We start from the raw sequence: 22,538 nt of genomic DNA, 5'->3' as shown, positions 1-22,538 counted from the left end.
CCAAACTGCCTCTAGACGCAACGTCAGCACAAGAACTGCTCGTCGGGAGCTTCATTAAATGGGTTTCCATGGCCGAGCAGCCGCACACAAGCCTAAGATCACCATGCTCAATGCGAAGCGTCGGCTGAAGTGGTGTAAAGCTGTGGAATAGCGTTCTCTGGAGTGATGAATCCCGCTTCACCATCTGGCAGTCCGATGGACGAATCTGGGTTTGGCGGATGCCAGGAGAACGCTACCTGCCCGAATGCATAGTGCAAACTGTAAAGTTTGGTGGAGGAGGAATAATGGTCTGGGGCTGTTTTTCATGGTTCAGGCTAGGCCCCTTAGTTCCAGTGAAGGGAAATGTTAATGCTACAGCAATGACATTCTTCCAACTTTGTGGCAACAGTTTGGAGAAGGCCTTTTCCTGTTTCAGCATGACAATGGCCCGTGTGCAAAGTGAGGTCCATACAGAAATTGTTTGTCGAGATCGGTGTGGAAGAACTGGACTGGCCTGCACAGAGCCCTGACCTCAACCCCATCGAACACCTTTGGGATTAATTGGAACGCCGACTGCGAGCCAGGTCTAATCCAACATCAGTGCTCGACCTCACTAATGCTCTTGTGGTTGAATGGAAGCAAGTCCACGCAGCAATGTTCCAACATCTAGTGGAAAACCTTCCCAGAAGAGTGGAGGCTGTTATAGAAGCAAAGGGTGGACCAACTCCATATCAATGCCCATGGGATGTATGCCAAGCATACTTTTGGTCATGTAGTGTATGTTCCCCTGAAACCTCCCATTGGTAAAACAGACAGCAGGGTCCAAAGGCAGAGGCTAACCAAACATAGAGCAGCAAACCCTACTCAGTACACACAATACACTACAGCAACCTATCATTCTTGTTATACTGTACAGTACACTGTCAATCAGAGAAGTCTCTGTCTGTCAGTCTGCATGCAAAAGTAGTAACCCAAGCCAAGAATAGAACAGAGATAATCTGTTACGAGTTAGATAGATCTTATAATACAGAAAAGAGAACAATGTTTGACCCAGCAACAGGGGATATTATATGACCTAATAATAGAAAAGAACACTGCTTGATTGGGCTAATGAGTTCAACATATATAATAGAATTCTGATAATAACAGGCTAGGGTGACAATCATAATCAATCTGGTATTATTACTGTCAGACAAAAGAGCAGTCAGAGAGAGGACGGAGAGAAAATGAAAATTATCAAAGGGAGAAAGACAGGGAGAATAGAGAGTTAGAGACCATCAGAGTAAGAGAGAGGTAGGGAGAGAAAATGAAAATGATCAAAGGGAGAAAGACAGGGAGAAGAGAGCATTAGAGACCATCAGAGTAAGAGAGAGGTAGGGAGAGAAAAGGAGAAGAGAGAAAAAGACCAGTCGAAGAAAGAAAGTGAGTCCTTTGAGTAAGGTCATCTCCTGGGCTGTTTGATTGTTTCATTGTTCCTGGTGTGTTCCAGTTAGCCATCAGACAGATGGGGGAGGAAGAGGAAGAGGAGGAGGTGTCTCTATTAGATGAGAGAAACATGGTAGTCATGAGAATGTGAATTGTGAGCTTGCTATTGGTCTATTTGAAGTAATTGGTTATGTTTGGGTTAATTGATTGCAGGTGTGATTGTGACCTGCGTCTCCACCTGTTATCTTAAAATGGCTGCATTTCCTGGAGCCAGGGAAAGGGCCTAGATGGTTAGCTAGCTTGGTTGGTGACAAACTATGAGGCCTGGAGAGGGAAGTCAGGAAGCGAAATGGTAGCGAGTACTTAGGACGAAATTGAGAAAAAGTTGATGAAGCAACAGCTGTGCTGGAATGCGAAAAATATGGGTGCTACTTCGAGAACACAAACTCTTGCATCTTTCACAGCAAAGAGCGAGGGAGTCAGGGGGATGACTGGAGGAGCAATGGCGGAAGTATTGTGTGATTCTTTTAGCGTGAGTACAGTTGGTGAGAATGAGTGGACGATGGTGAAGAAGAGTAGAGGGAAAAGGGCTATAGTTGGAAATGAACAGCAGTTTATGGTTAGTGTGATTCAGAAGCAAGTATGTTTTTTGGGGGGACCTGTTTGCAGTCTCGAAGATGGTGAAGGACGAATTGGGTAAAATGGAATCGGTTCGAGTGACCAGGAGCAGTATGATGCTGATTTTGTGTGTGTCAACAGCGCAAAAGGAGAAGGCTCTGTGGCTTAATAAGATGTCAATGTATGATGTGGAAAGCTATGACTTTCAGAGTAGGGCACCGGTTAAAGGTGTCATCTCTGGTGTTTCGCTGGACATAGAGGCTGTGTGGATTAGGGATAATATTCCAGGAGTGGTAGACGCACGTTGATTGAATCGAGTGATAGAAGGAAGGAAGGAGCAACGCCTATCGGTGTTACTGTCGTTCGGTGAAGTGGTTATCCCAACCTATGTCAATCTTGGGTATGTGAGAAATACAGTGAGACCATATGTACAGAAGCCGTTGCAGTGTTACAATTGTGAAAAGTTTGGACACGTGGCAAGCATTTGTCGAAGGAATAAATATGTAGTAGTTGAAGAGTCAGATGAAGCATGTTGTTGTAATTGTGATGGGAATCACGTTCCCGGAGTGCCCTGTACGGATGGAGGTTGCAGAAGCTAGGATCAGGACCATCTAGTGAGTATAGAGGAGATGGTAGTGGATGTCCCACAGTCTGCAGTGAATGCCATGCATGAGAAGAATCCCGACATACTAATAGTGAAGAAGGTGGACTTTTGTGTTCATAGCACAAGTGATAAATTGCACTAGTCATTGTGAAGGCGGCAAATAGATTTCTGGCTCTCCAGGACTTTACAGCCAAAATGTTACAGGGAGTACTGAATGAAGAGGTTCCCCACTCCCAAGTTCCTGAGCCTGTGTAGGGATCTGAATAGTACAGTTTTTGTTTGAAATTCAGGGTAGTGGTGTGAATTTGGTTTGTGTATGATTTGTTCATCCAAAACATTTTTTATTTTTGGGGTATTTTTTACTACCCCGTACAGTAGGAGGTAGCAATACACCTTATGAGTGTAGTCTGCCAATAAACCTCAGAGAAGGGAAAGGACAGGGACAGAACTGCTGCTGTCTCCAAGTCCTTGCAAGGCTGCACCAGCCATAGAACGTGTTCCTCTGCTCAGACGTTGCTGGCGTCTTACAACGCCTAGATAAGTATTTTACGTATCAGATAACCACATCATGTTATAGCAATCTGGTGCCTGACCACAGTCGATGATGTGGCACGCAACCATTGGTTTATGCATGCAATGTCTGAGCAAGGGAGCATGACCATAGTCTGCAAATCTACATTTCCAGTTTGCTGTTGACAATCCTTTTTCACTCCATGTGTATTTGAAAGTGCTAAATGTAAGTATTCTTTCTGAGGACAACTTGTTTGGTGGCTGTGTTGGACTTGGAGACAGCCAGCAAAGGTATTGCTTGTGTTTTAATTTGTATTTGTACAATGACCTTATTTATTGCAAGAGCAGTCTTTGCTTATTTATCTCTACTTGAAGTATTGTGTGTGAAGTTTGCCGTGTCTATTTTGGAGATTAGCTGTGCCTTTTGAGATGCGTTGATTATTTAAGAACAGAACATTGCATGTAAACATTGACTTGAGATTCACTGTAAATTACCTTTGAGATCTTTTCCAAGCCCACCCACTACAGACATGTTGTGCTATTTTTAACCTTAGATCATTGTTATAAAAGTGATATTTCTACAATCCTGTGTGTGTGTATTCCATACTGGTACCCAGTTGGTTTCTATTGACCCTGCTCTATCCTAGAGCCTGTGGTTGTTATAGGAGGATAAAACAGCAGAGTAGAACAGGGAGGTGTGACTCACTGCTCAGTCCCGTGGTGGTCTTGTGATCTCTACTCCCACTAGTCACACACACACACAGACACAGAGAGAGAGAGACTTCTACCGGTGCAGAAACACAACGTGGTGTGGTATACTGCGTGTGTGCGTGCGTCTGTGTGACTGCATCTGTGTATGAAGTGAAATATACCCCATACTCTCATTATCTAACCTTCACTGCACCTGTCCCTACCACACAACCCCCTAATGCCTTGCCTTGAGAGAATCTCAATTGCATATTCCTCTCTCCTCGCCTCCTTCTCAAAACCCATTGGAAGAGAAGGTAGCCTTCTGATCCAGTGGGTTTTGAGAAGGAGAGAGGGCATGAGGAGTATGCAATTGAGATTCTCCACTTGACTTCCTCATACTGTCCTCATTAACCCCCACTTTCACTTCCTGGTTTAAGCGGTGGCTGTCTGAGAACAAACACAACAAGAACAAGCCAAACAAACTCTCAATCAGCCCAGTCAGGAAAACAAGAAGGAAGATAAAGAACATCAGTACAGATAAAACATGGTAGTAAAACCAACATTTTTATTGTAGTCCAATGTTTCATTCTGTAGAACGATGATCTATTCCAATAATTCCTTCAGGTGTTGAAAACAAAATGTTATTACACTAAAGGCCTACCATACTGTACTGTAGCACACCATGAATGACTGAAAGGGTGTGAAATGCATGAAAGAGGTAATGTATAGTGGATCGTAACACAGGCGTGTGCTCTATAACCTAGTTTGGATGGAGGACAGACTAGCTGATCTGTGGAGAAACAGAATGAAAGAATCACCTGCGTCAGCAGCAAGGTGCTGGAATGTCCCCTATAGACAGACGATAGACAGACGAAGAAAGGCAAGGAGGATGAAAATGGATGTGTGGTGTGTGTGACAAAAATATCCTGTCACGTTTGAATATCACAAGTAATTCCAGGAAACCATCACACAACTGTTTGTGTCATTTGGTGATTGTGCCTATTTTACATTTACATACACATTTCAACATTTCACACATTTCTATTTCACAACTGTTTGTGCTTCCTGATCCACAATATTACATTACAGCAGGGGTATTCAACTGGGGGTCTGCATTTCTTTCCCTAAGATAAATAATAGCATTTATTTGTTAATTTTTTTATGAATAAATCAAATCAAATTGTATTTGTCACATGCGCCGAATACAACAGGTGTTGACCTTACAGTGAAATGCTTACTTACAAGCCCTTAACCAACAATGCAGTTAAGAAAAATAAGTGTTAAAGTATTTACTGTAAAAAATAAATAAAATAAAGACGAAAAATAACAAATAATTAACGAGCAACAATAAAATAACAGTAGCAAGGCTACAGTGGGGCAAAAAAGTATTTAGTCAGCCACCAATTGTGCAAGTTCTCCCACTTAAAAAGATGAGAGAGGCCTGTAATTTTCATCATAGGTACACTTCAACTATGACAAACAAAATGAGAAAAAAAAATCCAGAAAATCACATTGTAGGATTTTTAATGAATTTATTTGCAAATTATGGTGGAAAAAAAGTATTTGGTCAATAACAAAAGTTTATCTCAATACTTTGTTATATACCCTTTGTTGGCAATTACAGAGGTCAAACTTTTTCTGAAAGTCTTCACAAGGTTTTCACACACTGTTGCTGGTATTTTGGCCCATTCCTCCATGCAGATCTCCTCTAGAGCAGTGATGTTTTGGGGCTGTTGCTGGGAAACACGGACTTTCAACTCCCTCCAAAGATTTTCTATGGGGTTGAGATCTGGAGACTGGCTAGGCCACTCCAGGACCTTGAAATACTTCTTACGAAGCCACTCCTTCGTTGCCCGGGCGGTGTGTTTGGGATCATTGTCATGCTGAAAGACCCAGCCACGTTTCATCTTCAATGCCCTTGCTGATGGAAGGAGGTTTTCACTCAAAATCTCATGATACATGGCCCCATTCATTCTTTCCTTTACATGGATCAGTCGTCCATGGTCCCTTTGCAGAAAAACAGCCCCAAAGCATGATGTTTCCACCCCCATGCTTCACAGTAGGTATGGTGTTCTTTGGATGCAACTCAGCATTCTTTGTCCTCCAAACACGACGAGTTGAGTTTTTACCAAAAAAGTTATATTTTGGTTTCATCTGACCATATGACATTCTCCCAATCTTCTTCTGGATCATCCAAATGCTCTCTAGCAAACTTCAGACGGGCCTGGACATGTACTGGCTTAAGCAGGGGGACACGTCTGGCACTGCAGGATTTGAGTCCCTGGTGGCGTAGTGTGTTACTGATGGTAGGCTTTGTTACTTTGGTCCCAGCTCTCTGCAGGTCATTCACTAGGTCCCCCTGTGTGGTTCTGGGATTTTTGCTCACCGTTGTTGTGATCATTTTGACCCCACGGGGTGAGATCTTGCGTGGAGCCCCAGATCGAGGGAGATTATCAGTGGTCTTGTATGTCTTCCATTTCCTAATAATTGCTACCACAGTTGATTTCTTCAAACCAAGCTGCTTACCTATTGCAGATTCAGTCTTCCCAGCCTGGTGCAGGTCTACAATTTTGTTTCTGGTGTCCTTTGACAGCTCTTTGGTCTTGGCCATAGTGAAGTTTGGAGTGTGACTGTTTGAGGTTGTGGACAGGTGTCTTTTATGCTGATAACAAGTTCAAACAGGTGCCATTAATACAGGTAACGAGTGGAGGACAGAGGAGCCTCTTAAAGAAGAAGATACAGGTCTGTGAGAGCCAGAAATCTTGCTTGTTTGTAGGTGACCAAATACTTATTTTCCACCATAATTTGCAAATAAATTCATTAAAAATCCTACAATGTGATTTTCTGGAATTTTTTTTCTCATTTTGTCTGTCATAGTTGAAGTGTACCTATGATAAATTACAGGCCTTTCATCTTTTTAAGTGGGAGAACTTGCACAATTTGTGGCTGACTAAATACTTTTTTGCCCCACTGTATATACACGGGGTACCAGTACAGAGTCAATATGCAGGGGCACAGGTTAGTCGAGGTAATATGTACATTTAGGAAGAGGTAAAGTGACTATGCATGGATAATAGCAGCTGTGTAAAAATGCGGGTGTGGGGGCGAGACAATGAAAATAGTCTGGGTAGCCATTTGATTAGCAACAACAGAATAAAGACATTTTTAATAACATACCTAGAGGAGAATTTCTAATGATGTCAACTTTATAATGACTAATATTAAGCAAATTACACTCTTTGGAGCCAATTACACTCTTCAACCTATTCTATAATTATAAAAACATATATTTATAATAATAAATTATAATAATTATATATATTTTTTATTCAGATTTTTCAGAGGGTGCTGCAGTACCCTTACTTCGCGCAACTATGCAGACAGGGGCAATATTGCCAATATCAGTAATATAACGGTTAGCCCAAAATCATATACACATAATTCATTAAGTATTTCAAACACTGAACCTGAATCTGCCAGAAGGTCTATGCACTGATAAGAATATGTTAGATGTACTGCTGTAATTATGAGGATGTGCTGTGTCCTGTTGGTGACTTTGATGACATTATGCGAGGCTCTCAGACAAGCAAACCCACAGCTGAATGTTGCCAGACAAAACAAGTTTGCCTAAGTACAATAGAATGAACAGAAAAGTAAAATTTTTGTCCCATGATGGGCTCTTCACTGAAATAGTGATTCACTTGTATTTCTTTGCAGGAAGTCATCCATTTATTATTTAACGCCAATGACGTGTCCATGTTTTTATGTCTCTATATAATAATAATATCCATCAAAGACATCACATTTTTCATTGAGACAGTGAGATTTCATTGAGATTATGAAAAAATTGACCTACACTGTACTGTAGGCTACTCTATGTAAACTGGAAACCACATATCCTGAGGCTGCATTTATTGTAGCTGGGGATTTTAACAAGGCTAATCTGAAAACAAGGCTCCCTAAATTTTATCAGCATATCGAATGCGCGACCCGGGCTGACAAAACCCTGGATCATTGTTATTCTAACTTCCGCGACGCATATAAAGCCCTCCCCCGCCCTCCTTTCGGAAAATCAACTCCATTATGCTGCTCCCAGCCTATAGACAGAAACTAAAACAGGAAGCGCCCGTGCTCAGGTCTGTTCAACGCTGGTCCGAACAATCGGATTCCACGCTTCAAGATTGCTTCGATCATGTGGACTGGGATATGTTCTGCATAGCGTCAGACAATAACATTGATGAATACGCTGATTCGGTGAGCGAGTTTATTAGCAAGTGCATCGGTGATGTTGTACCGACAGCGTCTATTAAAACATTCCCCAACCAGAAACCGTGAATTGATGGCAGCATTCGCACAAAACTGAAACCACTGATTTTAATCAGGGCAAGGTGACCGGAAACATGACCGAATACAAACAGTGTAGCTATTCCCTCCACAAGGCAATCAAACAATCTTAGCGTCAGTATAGAGACAAAGTAGAGCCGCAATTCAACGGCTCAGACAGGAGAGGTATGTGGCAGGGTCTACAGTCAATCACGGACTACAAAAGGAAAATCAGCCCCGTCGCGGACCACAATGTCTTGCTCCCAGACAAACTAAACAACTTCTTTGCTCGCTTTGAGGACAACACAGTGCTGACACGGCCCGCTACCAAAACCTGCGGGCTCTCCTTCACTGCAGCCAACGTGAGTAAAACATTTAAAAGGGTTAACCCTCGCAAGGCTGCCGGCCCAGACGGCATCCCCAGCTGCGTCCTCAGAGCATGCGCAGACCAGCTGACTGGTGTGTTTACGGACATATTCAATCAATCCTTATCCCAGTTTGCTGTTCCCACATGCTTCAAGAGGGCCACCATTATTCCTGTTCCAAAGAAAGTGAAGGTAACTGAGCTAAATGACTATCGTCCCGTAGCACTCACTTCCGTCATCATGAAGTGCTTTGAGAGACTAGTCAAGGACCATATCACCTCCACCCTACCTGACACCCTAGACCCACTCCAATTTGCTTACCGCCCCAATAGGTCCACAGACGACGCAATCGCAATTACACTGCACACTGCCCTAACCCATCTGGACAAGAGGAATATCTATGTAAGAATGCTGTTCATCGACTACAGCTCAGCATTTAACACCATAGTACCCTCCAAACTCGTCATTAAGCTTGAGACCCTGGGTCTCGACCCCGCCCTGTGCAACTGGGTCCTGGACTTCCTGACGGGCCGCACCCAGGTGGTGAGGGTAACAACATCTCCACCCCGCTGATCCTCAACACTGGGGCCCCACAAGGGTGCGTTCTCAGCCCTCTCCTGTACTCCCTGTTCACTCATGACTGCATGGCCATGCACGCCTCCAACTCAATCATCAAGTTTGCAGATGACACTACAGTGGTAGGCTTGGTTACCAACAACGACGAGACGGCCTACAGGGAGGTGAAGGCCCTCGGAGTGTGGTGTCAGGAAAATAACCTCACACTCAATGTCAACCAAACAAAGGAGATGATTGTGGACTAGAGGAAAAGGAGTACCAAGCACACCCAAATTCTCATAGACGGGGCTGTAGTAGAGCAGATTGAGAGCTTCAAGTTCCTTGGTGTCCACATCACCAACAAACTAGAATGGTCAAAACACACCAAGACAGTCGTGAAAAACCTCAACAAAACCTATTCCCCCCCAGGAGACTGAAAATATTTGGCATGGGTCCTCAGATCCTCAAAAGGTTCCACAGCTGCAACATCGAGAGCATCCTGACTGGTTGCATCACTGCCTGGTACGGCAATTGCTCAGCCTCCGCCTGCAAGGCACTACAGAGGGTAGTGCGTATGGCCCAATACATCACTTGGGCTAAGCTTCCTGCCATCCAGGATCTCTACACCAGATGTTGTCAGAGGAAGGCCCTAAAATTGTCAAAGACCCCAGCCACCCTAGTCATAGACTGTTCTCTCTGCTACCGCATGGCAAGCGGTACCGGAGCGCCAAGTCTAGGACCAAAAGGCTTCTCAACAGCTTTTACCCCCAAGCCATAAGACTCCTGAACAGGTAATCAAATGACTACCTGGACTATTTGTATTGTGTCCCGCCAACCCCCTATTTTACGTTGCTACTACTCTCTGTGATCTATGTGTAGTCACTTTAACTATACCTACAGTTGAAGTCGGAAGTTTATATACAATTTAGCCAAATACATTTAAACTCAGTTTTTCACAATTCCTGACATTTAATCTGAGTAAAAATTCCCTGTTTTAGGTCAGTTAGGATCACCACTTTATTTTAAGAATGTGAAATATCAGAATAATAGTAGAGAGAATGATTTATTTCAGCTTTTATTTCTTTCATCACATTCCCAGTGGGTCAGAAGTTTACATACACTCAATTAGTATTTGGTAGCATTGCCTTTACATTTTGGGTAGCCTTCCACAAGCTTCCCTGTCACGTTCGTCAGATGAATCGGACCAAGGCGCAGCGTGGTATGTGTACATTCTTCAATATATTAAGAATGAACACTGAACAAACTAACCAAAATAACAAAACGACACGTGAAGCTATACAAAAGAGTGCTGACAGTCAACTACACATAGACAAGAACCCACAAACACCAAAGGGAAACCTAAATATGATCCCCAATCAGAGACAACGATAAACAGCTGCCTCTGATTGGGAACCATATCAGGCCACCATAAACATACAAATACCTAGACCTACAAAACCCTAGACATTACAAAACCCCTAGACAATACAAAACCCCTAGACAATACAAAAACTAGCGTATCCACCCTAGTCACACCCTGACCTAACCAAAATATAAAGACCCCGGAGACCCCGGACTGGGGACCGTCGCTGGAGGCCCAGGACTGGGGATCTTCGCTGGAGGTTCCGGACTGTGAAACGTCGCCGGAAGCTCCGGACTGGGTACTGTCGCCGGAAGCTCCGGACTGGGTACTGTCGCCGGAAGCTCCGGACTGGGAACTGTCGCCGGAAGCTCTGGACTGTGGAAGCGCACTGGAAGCCTGATGCGTGGTGCCGGAACTGGTGGTACCGGGCTGAGGACATGCACCTCAGGACGAGTGGGGGGAAGAGGCACAGGCCGTACTGGACTGTGGAAGCGCACTGGAGGCCTGATGCGTGGTGCCGGCATTGGTGGTACCGGGCTGGGGACACGCACCTCAGGGCGAGTGCGGAGAAGAGGCACAGGACGTACTAGACTGTGGAGGCGCACTGGAGATCTGGAGCGTAGAGATGGCACAATGCGTCCTGGCTGGATGCTCACTTGAGCAGACGCACCGGAGACACAGTACGCAGAGCCGACGCAGGATATCCTGGTCCAAGGAGGTGTACTGGAGACCAGGAATGCTGAACCGACACCATCCGTCCTGGCTGGATGCCCATTCTAGCCCGGCAAATGCGAGGAGCTGGAATAGAGCGCACCGAGCAATGAATGCGAACTGGAGACACCGTGCACATCTCTGCATAACACCAGTTACGCTCCCCACTGTAAGCACGAGGAGTTGGATCAGGTCTCCACGGTAAGCACGAGGAGTTGGCTCAGGTCTCCAACCTGACTCAGCCAATCTCTTCGTGTGCCCTCTCCCCCAATTATTTTTAACTGGGGCTGCCTCTCGGGCTTCCGTGCTAACCGTGTCCCCTCATATCTTCGCCGTTCCTCCTGCGCTATCTCCACCTGCTTCCATGGTAGGCGATCCTCTCCTGACAATATTTCCTCCCACGTACAGGATCCTTTACCGTCCAAAATCTCTTCCCAAGTCCATGATGTCTGCTCCTTCTGAACATGCTGCTTGGTCCTTTTATGGTGGGTTCTTCTGTCATGTTCGTCGTATGAATCGGACCAAGGCGCAGCGTGGTATGTGTTCATTCTTTAATAAATTAGAATGTACGCATACCACGCTGCGCCTTGGTCCGATTCTTACGACGAACGTGACATTCCCACAATAAGTTGGGTGAATTTTGGCCCATTCCTCCTGACAGAGAGGATGTAACTGAGACAGGTTTGTAGGCCTCCTTGCTCGCACATGCTTTTCAGTTCTGCTAACAAATTGTCTATAGGATTGAGGTCAGGGCTTTGTGATGGCCACTCCAATACCTTGACTTTGTTGTCCTTAAGCCATTTTGCCACAACTTTGGAAGTATGCTTGGGGTCATTGTCCATTTGGAAGACCCATTTGCGACCAAGCTTTAGCTTCCTGACTGATGTCTTGAGATGTTGCTTCAATATATCCACATAATTTTCTATCCTCGTGATGCCATCTATTTTGTGAAGTGCACCAGTTCCTCCTGCAGCAAAGCACCCCACAACATGATGCTGCCACCCTTGTGCTTCACGTTTGGCATGGTGATCTTCGGCTTGCAAACTCCCCCTTATCCCTCCAAAAATAACAATGGTCATTATGGCCAAACAGTTCTATTTTTGTTTCATCAGACCAGAGGATATTTCACCAAAAAGTACGATCTTTGTCCCCATGTGCAGTTGCAAACCGTAGTCTGGCTTTTTTATGGAAGTTTTGGAGCAGTGGCTTCTTCCTTGCTGAGCGGCCTTTCAGGTTGTCGATATAGGACTTGTTTTACTCTGGGTATAGATAGTTTTGTACCTGTTTCCTCCAGCATCTTCACAAGGTTCTTTGCTGCTGTTCTGGGATTGATTTGTACTTTTGCACCAAAGTACGTTCATCTCTAGGAGACAGAATGCGTGTCCTCCCTGAGTGGTATGACGGCTGCATGGTCCCATGGTGTTTATACTTGTGTGCTATTGTTTGTACAGATGAACGTGGTACCGTCTGGCGTTTGGAAATTGCTCCCAAGGATGAACCAGACTTGTGAAGGTCTACAATTTTTTTACTGAGGTCTTGGCTGATTTCTTTTGATTTTCCCATGATGTCAAGCAAAGACGCACTGAGTTTGAAGGTAGGCCTTGAAATACATCCACAGGTACACCTCCAAAAGTCTCAAATGATGTCAATTAGCCTATCAGAAGCTTCTAAAGCCATGACATCATTATCTGGAATTTTCCAAAGACACAGTCAACTTAGTGTATGTAAACTTCTGACCCACTGGAATTGTGATACAGTGATTTATAAGTGAAATAATCTGTCTGTAAACAATTGTTGGAAAAATGACTTGTGTCATGCACAAAGTATATGTCCTAACCGACTTGTCAAAACTATAGTTTGTTAACAAGACATTTGTGGAGTGGTTGATAAACGAGTTTTAATGACTCCAACCTAAGTGTATGTAAACTGCCGACTTCAACTGTACATGTACATATTACCTCAATTAGCTCGGCTAACCGGTCCCCCCGCACATGACTCTGTACCAGTACCACCTGTATATAGCCTCGCTACTGTTATTTTCACTGTTTTACAGGTTTTTTTTGGGGGGGGGGGTTTCTTTACTTACATATTGTTTACCTAATACCTTAATACCTATTCTTTTCCTTACATTGCACTGTTGGTTAGTGCTTGTAAGTAAGCATTTAACTGTAAGGTCTACACCTGTTGTATTCGGCGCACGTGACAAATTAACTTTGATTTGATTAAGAATAATGGTGGAAAATGAAAGCAGAGTGAGCTGTATGTTGGCTCGAATACAGGAGAAATTATGAATCTGTTAAAGATGATTTTGTGATGGAGTGACATTTTTGGAAAAAGTGGATAGTTGTCTTTTGGCTGATCCATGTGTGGTTTCAGGGTGGGTGAAAACAGAGTTGGGTGCTGTGGAATCGGTGAAGGTAACCAGAAATGGTCTTGTGATAATTGTTTGTGTTTCTGCTGGTCAGAGGGAGCAGGCGCTCCACGTCAAGCGAATGGGAACAAGTGATGTAAATTGTTTTGATCTCAAGAAAAGGGCACCATTGAAAGGAGTGATTACTGGGGTAGCGGTGAATGTGAAAGTTGAACAACTGAAGGGTATTTGTGATGCTCGTCGTTTGGTGCGATGCAGACAGGGTGGCGTGAATGGTGAAACAGAAAAGTCGTTGTCTGTTATTGAGTTTTTTGCCGAATACATTACGTTGTTACAGGTGTCAAGCTTATGGGTATGTGGCAGCTCTGTGTAGGAGGGAGGTTCCTAGGTGTGAGAAGTGTGCAGAAGGGCATGAGACAAAGGAATGTGTAGCATTGGGGAAAGAAGCTGTATGTGTTAATTGTAGTGGTGCCCATGTGGCTGGGGATCAGAAATGTCCGGTGCGAGAGAAGCAGGTTGAGGTTTCCAGGGTTAGAGTAGTGCAGAAGGTGTTGTGTTCTGAGGTTGTGAAGAAAGTAGAGGAAGATGGGTCAAGGTGGAGGGATCCTGAGAGGAGTGGTGTGAGTAGTAGATCTGTACCAGTACAGAGGAATAGGCAGGCCAACAAGTGATATGTTTCAGTAAGATTTGATTTTTTTGTTGTTGCATTTATAGCCATGGTTATCAACTGTACTGTAGGGATGGAATGTAAGTCGCAGAAAATTGAGGTTGTGGTGGCAGCTGCAGAGAAGTATTTAGGTGTACGAGACTTGACGTCAGAAGAGTTACAGAGTGTGTTGAGTGATGGTGTCCTATCGTTTCAGGCTGTAGGCCTGAGGTAGGACTTGATAGATTTAAATAGTGGAGTATGGCGGTGGGTGTTTAATGAGTGTAAGGTTAGATGTTAGGGTATTTGTTGATTTATTTTGTATTATTATTTTTTAAGCAAAGTATAAGGGAGTTATACTCCAGTCTAGTACGTGGCGGTAATGAAACATTTATTGGATGCCGTTAACCATTGAAAAAAAGGTTAGTTCCGGTCTACTTAACTGGGTGTGACACCAATGCAATAGTAGCTGGGTCTGGTATTATTTAGTTCATTGAACCAGGGAAAAAAACGATTGTGTGTCTCGCTTCCTCTTCCGTCTTTGTTGGAGCGCTTGTGTCAATTTTTTTTTATAACTAAACCAAGATAGACAACTGCTTGTCGTTTCTAATAGGAACAAATGAGTCATAGTGGGCAGAACAAGCAAGGATGGGGCAGAGCCAAGCACGCATTACCGATATCCATTTGCGCGTTCTAGCATATAGCGGCATATTTCCCGTTAGGGAACGCCTACTCTGAAGTGCGCGTGTGCAATAACTCAATTAGCTTTTGCACTCCTAAACAGCGCGATTTCTACTCTTGCAAGGGGTAATGTCTAGAAAATTTAGCCCACCCTGTTCATGACCGATTTTGCGAACAGAAAACCGCATTAAGATCAAATGTTTAATCGATGAGAAAATGTGCAGAATGTTAGCCAAAATCCCCCTCGTTACCTCTTCTTCCACTGCGCGCCAGTAGGCTTCCTCTCGCTACCATATTTGGTAGTGAGTGGAAACGCCAACCGGATGCTTCACATTTATACATCCAGTGAAATATCTGTTTCATTGTTCTATCTTGGCTTGTGGAGTGTTGACGTGTCTCTAAAGCGCTTTCTTTCTCAGCTGTAGAGCAATTCGCCGGTAGTCAGAACGAAAACTGGAGAGACCTATTGACACATAAGGACCACACACTCAAAGATCGTAACGCTTGGGAAATCATCATGGGCAGTGAGTATCCCCCAGACTAAAGTAGCTAGCTAAAGTGAAGGACTATTTCACATAATCGGGGAACTTTTGACGAATCCGATGCAGGCTGTCATTTTTCAATGATTGGATCTAAGGCCATTTTCATTGTAGCTAGAGCTAACTGTTAGCTAGCTGGATGACAAGTGGTCTTTGTTTCACGCATATTTTTAACTCCTGTCTTCAACAGCATTGTCTGCAAGAAAATGGCAAGTTTTGTCAGTTGTCAAGAAACGGAAGTTTAAAAGAGCTAGCTAGTTAGCCAGCTAACGCGTTAGCTATCAGTGTCACTTGCTAACTAACGTTAGCTAGCTAGTTTGATAATGTTAGCTGTACAGATGTTAACTACTTTTTATTATGTCCAGTCAGCTAACGTTACATTGATAACTATATCACATCAATCAGTGTTACATGGTAATTGATATCTCGGAGCATGATAACTACTGCATGCTAGTTAACATGTAACGTTAGCTAGTATAGCTAACGTTAGCTATATTGGATGCAGACGGACACATCCAGATTAGTGATGACGACGCTTAGCTAACAGCCGGTGTTTGACACAGGTTTAAATATCTCGTATCATAAGCCGTACTTGTTTACTGAAACACATTCGCTGGTATGCTAAATGTTTTACATTGGATTAACAATTGTGTATAGAAAGATCTGTTTTCATAGTGAATTCGTTTAGTTTATAGCCAAAGATCCAATCCGCTATGCATGTACCGCTATGCCACGTCCCCCTATAAATTGTTAGGTCATTCACTGGCCTTTATGTTTATTATGGCGAGTCTATTGAATAACATCCCTCCTTTTGTCTGTTTTCAGTCAAATTCCTGGAGGTAATAAAGCCGTTCTGTGCAGTATTACCTGAAATCCAGAAACCTGAAAGAAAGGTACAGTATTTACTTTATGAAGACAAGTATGTTTTACTTTCAACTGTATAAACCTCGGTTGTTCCTTCTGTCATTGTTGCTTCCATGTCTCACTGTAATTGCTGTTTTCAACAGATCCAGTTCAGAGAGAAGGTACTATGGACAGCCATCACGCTCTTCATTTTCCTTGTGTGCTGCCAGGTAAATATCTGCTGTATTGTTCACACACTCTCTCTTTTCTAGCATTTTAATTGAGTAGAATAAAAAGTCACACCTGAATCTCTGTCACCTATCCTCCAGATTCCCCTTTTTGGCATCATGTCCTCAGACTCTGCAGACCCCTTCTACTGGATGAGAGTCATTCTGGCCTCCAACAGAGGTGGGTTGTCACTTTTGCAATGTAGATACAACAAGTGAATAAATTAATGTCTCTGTGAATTGATACCACAATCAAGGGACATGGCAATGAATGAGTCAATTAGTTAGTTACTGAGTGTGTGAATTGATAGTGTTGAGTGAATGATGAATTGATCGATAGGAGTGAAATTTTATCTCTGACTTGAGTGGGTAATTGGTATTATTTCTGATTGAATGGCTGAACAACTCTATGGCTCTGCTCTCCTGTTAACGTTCTCTGGGTCTCTCCTGTCCATCCAGGTACCCTGATGGAGCTGGGTATCTCTCCCATAGTCACCTCCGGCCTAATCATGCAGCTCCTGGCCGGGGCTAAGATCATTGAGGTTGGAGACACCCCCAAAGACAGGGCCCTCTTCAACGGAGCACAGAAATGTAGACCACAAGCCCCACTTCTTGTTCCTAGTTTGACCTAATTCTGTCAAGTTTAAGCATTACTGTGAATGAGGCCATATAATTTCTAACCCATTGCTATCTCCTACAGTGTTTGGTATGATCATCACCATTGGTCAGGCCATCGTGTATGTGATGACTGGAATGTACGGAGACCCCTCCGATATGGGCGCTGGGATCTGTCTGCTCATCATCATCCAGGTGAGCCCTCCTCTCCACCCCTCTGTCATATTCTTATCCCCCCTCAGATTCAGGACTTGGTCCAATACTCCTTTCTTGCTACATCTTCAGAGGTTATCACTATTAATCTGTAAGTGATTATATAATTTAAAGCGAGGTTCACATCCTAATTTTTAACCAATCCAACCTTCTCCGATTACTTCAATGAATGTATGAAGAAAATGTCTATTTAAAGGAAGTCAAACAGGGCTCCAGTGTGAGTGGTTTGTCTCGGTCTCTAACCCACCTGTCTACCCCTCCAGCTGTTTGTGGCAGGTCTAATCGTGCTGCTGCTGGATGAGCTGCTGCAGAAGGGCTATGGTCTGGGCTCTGGTATCTCCCTGTTCATTGCCACCAACATCTGTGAGACAATTGTCTGGAAGGCCTTCAGCCCCACCACTGTCAACACTGGCAGAGGTAAGACACCAGAGCAGACAGCTGTGGGAGAAGGACAGCAGGTCTCATGGGCTAAACTGAGGCATTGAAACTGATGTGCCCTGTCTGGGTGTACATTTAGGACAGACTTACTAATTTCCACTATCAGAGATAATACCTGGTTATATGCAAGTGGTAATTTCACATAAGACCAACTATGGCTCCTATAGATCGACTTGGCCTTGAGAAGAACCCCAGGGGTCAAGGTTAGTTTAGGTGGTCTCTAGATGTGAGGCTGATGTTTTAGTCTCTTGTGTTTAGGTACAGAGTTTGAGGGAGCCATCATTGCCCTCTTCCACCTGCTGGCCACGCGAACAGACAAAGTGCGCGCCCTGAGAGAGGCCTTCTACCGCCAGAACCTGCCAAATCTTTTGAACCTCCTCGCCACCGTTTTCGTCTTTGGTGTAGTCATATACTTCCAGGTCAGTAACTGTCTTTCTTCCTTTAAACCTGTTTAAGGAGTTGAAGACATTTGTTATTGTCAGAAAACAACACAATGCATAAAAAAATGTGTTTACCTTTTTATTAATGACCATTTAGACACTATATATTTATGATATGGGTATGTTCTACTCTCTCTTCCTCCCGTCTCTCTACAGGGCTTCAGGGTGGACCTGCCCATCAAGTCTGCCCGTTACCGTGGCCAGTACAACACTTATCCCATCAAGCTCTTCTACACCTCCAACATTCCCATCATCCTCCAGTCTGCCCTCGTGTCCAACCTGTACGTCATCTCTCAGATGCTTTCCACTCGCTTCAGTGGCAACTTCCTGGTTAACCTGCTGGGCACCTGGTCTGTAAGTACACACCATTTTAAACCATTTCTCTGAACTACCATGTCCGAACTCTAAACTCAAGGTTTGTCACATTAACATCCGCACAGTACCCTGAACTTAAGTCACTGTTACTAGCCCGCTACAATCCTGTATTCATCCCTGCACCTTAGAGACTGCTGCCCTATGTACATAGTCATTGAACACTGGTCACTTTAATAATGTTTAAATACTGTTTTACCCACTTCATGTGTGTATACACTGTATTTTATAGTCAAGACTCATCGTATATAACTACTCCTGTACACACCTTTCTATCTATATAATGTCTATACACACCATCATATACATACAGTATATATTTATATTCCGGACACTGACATTGCTCATTCTAATATTTCTTAATTCCTTCTTTTTATTTTGGGGATGTGCGTGTATTGTTAGGTATTACTGCACTGTTGGAGCTAGGAACATACACCTGTGATAACATCTGCAAAATGTGTACACGGCCAATCAAATCTGATTTGAACATATCCAGCAACACAGAATGTATAAGCTGACCAGACTTGTGTGTTTGTAGGACACATCGTCAGGCGGTCCAGCTCGTGCCTACCCAGTGGGTGGGCTCTGTTACTACTTCTCTCCCCCGGAGTCGTTTGGCTCGGTTCTAGACGACCCCATCCACGCTACCATCTACATCTGCTTCATGCTGGGCTCCTGTGCCTTTTTCTCCAAGACCTGGATCGAGGTGTCTGGCTCTTCTGCCAAAGATGTAAGTCCTTCTATCACATGTGCTGTACATTTGTTAGACTATGTAATCATAAATTCATAATTTTGATGTAGGACTCTCCTAAAATGTCTACGGCATTTGAGGATAGCATGTTTCAGAGGACCTGTACATGTGTTATGTAATGTAATCCATGAGTGTGTGTTTGCTCTCCCAGGTGGCTAAGCAGCTAAAGGAGCAGCAGATGGTGATGAGGGGACACAGAGAGACCTCCATGGTTCATGAACTCAACAGGTAAACTATCTTAGTCAAAACTCTAACCTTTTAGCCATAACAATCCATGTCTTAATTTAACAGGGTTTAATATTACACTTTTCCAAACATGCTTTCTTCAGGTAATGATTGGTGCACTACTACTTGAGTTTGCCTTCTGTATCAAGCTGAAATCTTGCCTCTGTGCTTTCCAGGTACATCCCCACAGCGGCGGCCTTTGGTGGTCTCTGTATCGGCGGTCTATCTGTCATGGCGGACTTCCTGGGTGCTATTGGCTCTGGCACGGGTATCCTGCTGGCCGTCACCATCATTTACCAGTACTTTGAGATCTTTGTCAAGGAGCAGAGTGAAATGGGCAGCATGGGAGCCCTGCTCTTCTAGTCAGACACCTGGCTGCAACACCTGTGACGAAGCAACCCTCTTAATGCACATGGACATGCCCCAGATCAGACCAAGTCCTACCAAATGCTTATTATTCACATTATTTTATGTCCATTTACATTTTTTTTGATCTGCACAATGAATCTGTTCTCTCCTGTGTCATTTTCCAGATGCTTTCTGGCATCTCCCCTGACATGGCCTACAGGAGGTTCAGCCCAAACAGAATGGTGTGTGTGTAGTGAAGTGGTGGGACTGACTACATCCTGACATTCACAACACTCTGATAAACCGCTCTGTAACAGTTTGCCTGAGACTGGTTAGCCTCCTCAGGGTCATCTGAAGTGTTTCATATCTATTAAAATGGTCTGATCCACAAGCGTTTATGCGGGGGTGTTGTCCCTTTTCAGACTGCGACAACGGCTCTGTAGTATACAAGCATGTATACTGCACTGGGATGAGGGAAGTCCCTCTTACTGGATTGACTTCATACAACCCAACACAGTATACATAGGAACGCTTTGGATTTCTGCTTAAATTCCATCACCTCAATTACCTGGAGGATATAGGCATGAGTGTAGAGTGTACCTTCACAACTGGGCTCTTTGGTATGTTTTTTTGAATGGCCATCAGATTTTGACCTGATGGCCACTCATTTCACTGATTGAGTAGCAAGGGAAGGTTTGGTCAAGACTCTCTGAATATAACCATGTTTGTCCACCAGACATGTGACTGTTTAAAGCCGCGCTCCAGTAATACTGTAGGATCAGAAAGTGGAGCGTAGGGCTCTTAGAATGTGGTGCAGCTTTGTCAAGTGTTTACTTTTTATGAAAGTGTGCATTGGAAGAGTTATCAAGTGAACCACTCATAGGTCCTCTGAAACTGGGCTGAAGGGAGGTGGTGTACGTTTAGGGAGATGTAATCGTACTTATATGCCACATTCATACCTTTTTGCCCATTTTGTTGGGTGATTTTTTTTATTTTATTGTCTGCATTGAGCATGACTGTATTAAACACTTTCACACCGTGAATTTTGGTTTTCTGTATATACCAAGCATTGAATTCATCTACAGTGTAAAATAACAGGGGGGGTTTTATATGTAAAAATGCTGTTCTGAACAAATGTATTCTGGGAAGAAAAAAAATAATTCTCAATAAAAACTCATTTTGGGGAAAGTTTTTTTTTTCTTTGAGTGAAGACTAGAGATTTTCTTCTCTGTTGAAAGTTTCATAGTTTCTAGCCAATCTGTACCTTTCAGCTCACGTTGTTGGCCTCCCTGGCCTAATGTGCATTTTGTCACGAGTCCTATTTAATAAGCACTGGGGGGGGGAAGGGGCATTCCCTCCCTTTGTCATAATGTCTGTGCTCATGTGGGTGTGGTCACTGACTGGTTAAGACTTCATATGAAAAATACTTCTCATTTAGAAGGCTAACATCACATTACATCTTCTGACAAATTATTTCATATTTAATCTAATCATATAAGTCCACAACATCTAGATGTGAATCTGATCAATGGGAAATATACACACTCAGATGTTATGTTGTTCTGCTGTCCTTAGTTACATCACAAATTAGTAATGAATTTGACATGATTGTTTAAGTACCCATGGACCCTTCCAACTGTTTGGATTACAGAAATATTATTCAACTTTTTGATGTTACGTACTGCAACGTCTCTCTCTGGTAACAAAGGGCTTTAACTTCCATTTCTGAAAGAGTGGGAGAGAGAGTTTTCCTGCAGGTATTTACTACCGCCATAAAACTGTGGAGGGAGAGAGCGAGAGAAGGGGGGAGGATCTGGAGCCTATGATCCTCACCTAAAAGGGCAAGTCATGACAATAGCCATCACTAGCTGGCTTCCAACCGGTTACTCAACCCTGCACCTTAGAGGCTGCTGCCCTATGTACATGGACATGGAATCACTAGTCACTTTAATAATGTTTACGTACTGTTTTATTCATTTCATTTTTACCTTTATTTAACTAGGCAAGTCAGTTAGGAACAAATTATTATTTACAATGACGGCCTACCCCAGCCAAACCCAGACGACGCTGGGCCAATTGTGCACCGCCCTATGGGAATCCCAATCATGGCTGGATGTGATGCAGCTTGGAATAAAACCAGGGACTGTAGTGACACCTCTTGCACTGAGATGCAGTGCCTTAGACTGTTGCGCCACTAGGGAGCCCTAAAATTTCATATGTATATACTGTATTCTACTGTATTTTAGTCACTGGCACTCCGACATTGCCCGTCCCAATATTTATATATTTCTTAATTCCATTCTTTTACTATTAGATGTGTGTATTGTTGTGAATTACAATACAGCAATACCATCTGCTAAATATGTATATGTGACCAAATAAAATTTGATTTGATGCTCTGTTCTCCATATTGGGATGCAGCTACCCCCTTCTCTATCAGTGTGACAGTTCACTACGAATTACATCAGGAACTAAGAGGGGCAGATAAAAGGGGTCCTTCATTCTTATGTCCTGCCGTCAAAGATTTTTATAACTAAGCCAAGATAGACCACAGCCTGTCGTTTCCAATGGAAGCAAATGAATCATAGTGGAGCAAGCAAGGAGGTGGGCAGACAAGAGCAGGCAGAGCCAAGCATGAGCTAACAAGATGCTTTTGGCGCATTCTAGCATATATTTGCATATTTCC

At 43.6% G+C, this 22,538-nt stretch overlaps 1 protein-coding gene across 1 annotated transcript in view; it reads left to right on the top strand.

Annotated features, from left to right (window-relative positions):
• The window catches only part of LOC120065211 (protein transport protein Sec61 subunit alpha-like), a 28,458-nt gene extending 7,406 nt beyond the window's left edge, over window positions 1–21,052 (top strand). The window contains exons 2-13 of the mRNA XM_039016010.1: window positions 15,261–15,365; window positions 16,206–16,273; window positions 16,388–16,453; window positions 16,553–16,631; window positions 16,910–17,041; window positions 17,151–17,260; window positions 17,542–17,695; window positions 17,975–18,135; window positions 18,313–18,510; window positions 19,067–19,258; window positions 19,431–19,507; window positions 19,681–21,052. Of these exons, the coding sequence (XP_038871938.1) occupies window positions 15,359–15,365; window positions 16,206–16,273; window positions 16,388–16,453; window positions 16,553–16,631; window positions 16,910–17,041; window positions 17,151–17,260; window positions 17,542–17,695; window positions 17,975–18,135; window positions 18,313–18,510; window positions 19,067–19,258; window positions 19,431–19,507; window positions 19,681–19,867 (1,431 nt within the window). The 5' untranslated portion in view covers window positions 15,261–15,358 and the 3' untranslated portion in view covers window positions 19,868–21,052. The remainder of the gene's footprint in view (window positions 1–15,260; window positions 15,366–16,205; window positions 16,274–16,387; window positions 16,454–16,552; window positions 16,632–16,909; window positions 17,042–17,150; window positions 17,261–17,541; window positions 17,696–17,974; window positions 18,136–18,312; window positions 18,511–19,066; window positions 19,259–19,430; window positions 19,508–19,680) is intronic.
• Window positions 21,053–22,538: the final 1,486 nt, after the last annotated feature.

The sequence above is a fragment of the Salvelinus namaycush genome, chromosome 20, assembly GCF_016432855.1.
Source record: "Salvelinus namaycush isolate Seneca chromosome 20, SaNama_1.0, whole genome shotgun sequence".
NCBI lineage: Eukaryota > Metazoa > Chordata > Actinopteri > Salmoniformes > Salmonidae > Salvelinus > Salvelinus namaycush.
This window is presented reverse-complemented; position numbering and strand designations above follow the sequence as displayed.